Raw genomic sequence first — 530 nt, 5'->3', positions numbered from 1 at the left:
ATACCTGAGCAAGTGGCAGTGAAAGCGTCATTAAACAACGTTCGATTATGTTCCGGCCTTCCATCAGAACAATTTACTTCAAAATAATCAGCAACGCCATCTATGATTGTCCATTCTGCACTTATACTGCTGGTGTTGGATTCAGTTTCAAATAATATTACTCTTTCTGGATCTGAATTATGTATAAAAATATAAGATGAAGAGCAATGACTGTTTTTACTACCTGTATTATAGGTTACTACGGATAAAATTAGTTCAGATGGATCTAAACAAGAAAATATTAAGAAATGGAATTCAGCTACTCGCTAATTGATTGTGTATAATTTTGCCAATTTTGAATTACTAATATTTTACTTACATGTTGTGATGGTGAGTGTCATTGTCTCTCCTCTTTTCTTTCCACTCACTGCAGTCACACTTATGTTTACTGTTCGTCCAGACTCAATACCTGAGCAAGTAGCAGTGAAGGCATCACTAAACAACTTTCGTTGATGTGCTGGCCTTCCATCTGAACAATTTACTTCAAAATA

The 530-nt window shown here is 35.1% G+C and overlaps 1 protein-coding gene across 1 annotated transcript; it reads right to left on the bottom strand.

Annotated features, from left to right (window-relative positions):
* Nucleotides 1-10: 10 nt before the first annotated feature.
* LOC117102957 lies at nucleotides 11-527 on the bottom strand (the record flags this gene model as incomplete). Its single annotated transcript, XM_033243412.1, has 2 exons — nucleotides 11-172; nucleotides 359-527. Coding segments are annotated over 2 exons (331 nt in total), but the record flags the coding sequence as incomplete, so codon positions are not given.
* Between the last annotated feature and the right edge of the window lie 3 nt (nucleotides 528-530).

This window comes from Anneissia japonica, unplaced genomic scaffold (genome assembly GCF_011630105.1).
Source record: "Anneissia japonica isolate Jap-2015-1 unplaced genomic scaffold, ASM1163010v1 scaffold136392_len530_cov134, whole genome shotgun sequence".
In the NCBI taxonomy this organism is placed as follows: Eukaryota; Metazoa; Echinodermata; class Crinoidea; order Comatulida; family Comatulidae; genus Anneissia; species Anneissia japonica.
Note: the sequence above shows the minus strand (reverse complement) of the source record. Positions and strands in the feature narration are given on the sequence as shown.